This window comes from Mya arenaria, chromosome 1, assembly GCF_026914265.1.
Source record: "Mya arenaria isolate MELC-2E11 chromosome 1, ASM2691426v1".
In the NCBI taxonomy this organism is placed as follows: Eukaryota; Metazoa; Mollusca; class Bivalvia; order Myida; family Myidae; genus Mya; species Mya arenaria.
The window spans coordinates 49,433,670-49,436,185 of NC_069122.1; the positions used below are offsets into that span (position 1 = coordinate 49,433,670).

The following is a 2,516-nucleotide window of genomic DNA, read 5'->3' on the forward strand; positions in this document are numbered from 1 at the left end:
CAAGGGAGATAACATCTTCGCCTACTTCCTGTAAATTCCCGGTTGTAAGTCCGAGTACTCTCTCTTTATTTCACAATAAAAACTAAAATTAACTTCATCTTTTATTTTATTTTAACGATCAATGTTCCTAAATGGGTTATAAATCACCATATTATTTAGTCAATTGCAGTTGGGTGTATCTGAGCTGGGCTCCCGGACCCAGATTTATACTGCCACTGTCAGTTTTTTATTTTACTTATATACCCAAGCAAGAAAAAAATGTTCATTTATTTTATTTACAAGTGGACCATGGGCGGGTAGTTCAGTGGGGCGGGGGGGCTGTAGGGCCTGTGTCCCCCCAGTTGGCCCGCAAGTAAACTTAAAGGTTAATTTTTTTGTCTATATTTCTCAGAAAAAAGTACTAAATAACGCCATAATGCACCAATTCAGACTAAAAATATTGCAAATATTCTAGGGGGAGTACCCCTAAACCCCACTTCCCACATTTTAAACATATTAATGTCATGCCCACTCGATGGATCATGTCCAAAAAGTTGTGCCCCTAAGTAACGCCCCTCTAACGCAAGTCCCTGTTCAAAACCTTCTCCAGCAAACCCACGTGACTTTCAGGACGGTTTATTTTACAGTGGGATAGAAAGTGTTCATGACTTTTCCTCGGAATTTTCCTCTACATCATAAGTTTTAAGTAGATGTATGATAATGGTTTGCGAGATTATTTGAACCCACAATAGTTATTGCCATGTTTGTGTTTCTGACATCAACGAATATTGTTGTGGGTAAAATACTTTAAAGTGGTGTACAATGAGGTAAATTTGCTTGCATGAAGCTACTTGCACTTCTTTTTCAATTACTTTATAACACTAACATAAACCATACAACGGGCTTAAAAGAGCGCTCTTAATCTGATAGTCTGCGCGCTTTTTCAGTTACGGATTAAAACGATTATCGGCACAAGTGTCCAAGAAAGTGTTACATAAGCTGATTTTAGAAACAGGTCAAGTCTATGTTCAGCCACTATTGCAAACTCATGTTTTGATACAGCGGCATTTATACATATAGGAATGTTCCTAATTTTAGACACGTGATTGCCATAGCAATTACCTCAGCAACTAAGGAGATTTTCCATAGAGTTGCAATTTGCTGGTTTGATATAAATCGTTAACAATGGCAGAAGAAGTAGTTACCGGGATTAAATGCTTTCAAGATGGGAATACTTCTGCAGTAAAAAGAGTCCTTAGGAAATATCAGCATGAGTTTCAAGACCTATTCGAACTTTCGGATGACAGCGGAGAAGAGAGTGACGATGAAAGTAGTGATTTTGAGGACTAATAGATATGAAGTCTTAAAGTATTTAACTTCATTTATATATATGAACTCGACCAGTGCAGACATGGCTCCTTGGAAGGAATATTTAAAGACTATTTATTACGATCCATCAAACGCAGCTAGTTTTGCCGGTCCCCAGAAATTATACAAAGCGGTACAAAGAGAGGGTAAATACAAACTAGGCATGCACAGAATACGGCAATTTTTGCATGACCAAGAATCGTACAGTCTTCAAAAACCCGTGCGACGGCGCTTTCAAAGAAATCATGTTATAAGCGCGGGGAAAGACGATTTATGGATGGCTGACCTCGTCGATATGGTTAAGTTTGAAAAATGGAACGACGATTACAAGTATATTCTGCTAGTCATAGATACGTTCTCCAAGTACGTATGGCTTCGACCTTTGCGACAGAAAACGGTTGAGGAAGTGACAGATGCGTTTGCAGACATATTTCAAAACTCTGGTCGAGATCCAGCAAAATTGATCACGGATAAAGGTACGTTATTAACAGAATACCTATGTATATATAAAAGTTAACATTTGTGAACATTTTAACATTGTGCAAATATTATCCATTAAAAAGGTCTATTCTAAAACTTATACTTCGCTGTATGCATTTTCAGGACAAGAGTTTAAAGCAAAACGTGTCCAGGACCTCATGCGCAAGTTTGACGTGCATTACTTTCCAACACAGAACGAAACCAAGGCCTCAACATCGGAGCGAGCAATTTTAACTATCAAACAGAAACTCTATCGCTACTTTAATCACAAGGACAATTACAATTATATATCCGTATTGCAAAACATCGCCGATAGTTACAACAATACCTATCATAGAACCATTGATATGCAACCCGCCGACGTCAAGGAAAATAACCAGGAAGAAGTGAGACTAGCAACATACTTTGCACAAAACCCTAAATGAAAGAAACTAATGCCGAATCTGAAGCCTTTTAAATTTAAAATCGGCACCTACGTACGCATCAGTCATCTGAAAACGGTGTTTACTCGAGCTTACGATCAGACGTATTCAGGAGAGATATTTCGCGTATATACAAGGTACCACAGAGGCATACTACCAATCTACAGACTACAAGATCTGCAGGGCGATGATATTAAAGGAACATTTTATGAAAGTGAGTTGCAGAAAGTACACGTGGATGCTGATCAGACATGGAAAGTGGAAAAC

At 38.3% G+C, this 2,516-nt stretch overlaps 1 protein-coding gene across 1 annotated transcript; it reads left to right on the plus strand.

The window, feature by feature from the left end:
* The first annotated feature begins 1,390 nt into the window (after window positions 1–1,390).
* LOC128227719 (uncharacterized) lies at window positions 1,391–2,252 on the plus strand. The gene is made up of 2 exons (XM_052938499.1): window positions 1,391–1,823; window positions 1,951–2,252. The coding sequence occupies exons 1-2, from the start codon at window positions 1,391–1,393 to the stop codon at window positions 2,250–2,252; spliced, it is 735 nt and encodes a 244-aa protein (XP_052794459.1).
* Window positions 2,253–2,516: the final 264 nt, after the last annotated feature.

Bases quoted from the DNA above. Each gene is read 5' to 3' on its own strand.
- LOC128227719 (XM_052938499.1), top strand. From the start codon at position 1,391: ATGGCTCCTTGGAAGGAATATTTAAAGACTATTTATTACGATCCATCA. The intron at 1,824-1,950 runs GTACGTTATTAA...ATGCATTTTCAG, and splicing joins AAAATTGATCACGGATAAAG to GACAAGAGTTTAAAGCAAAA.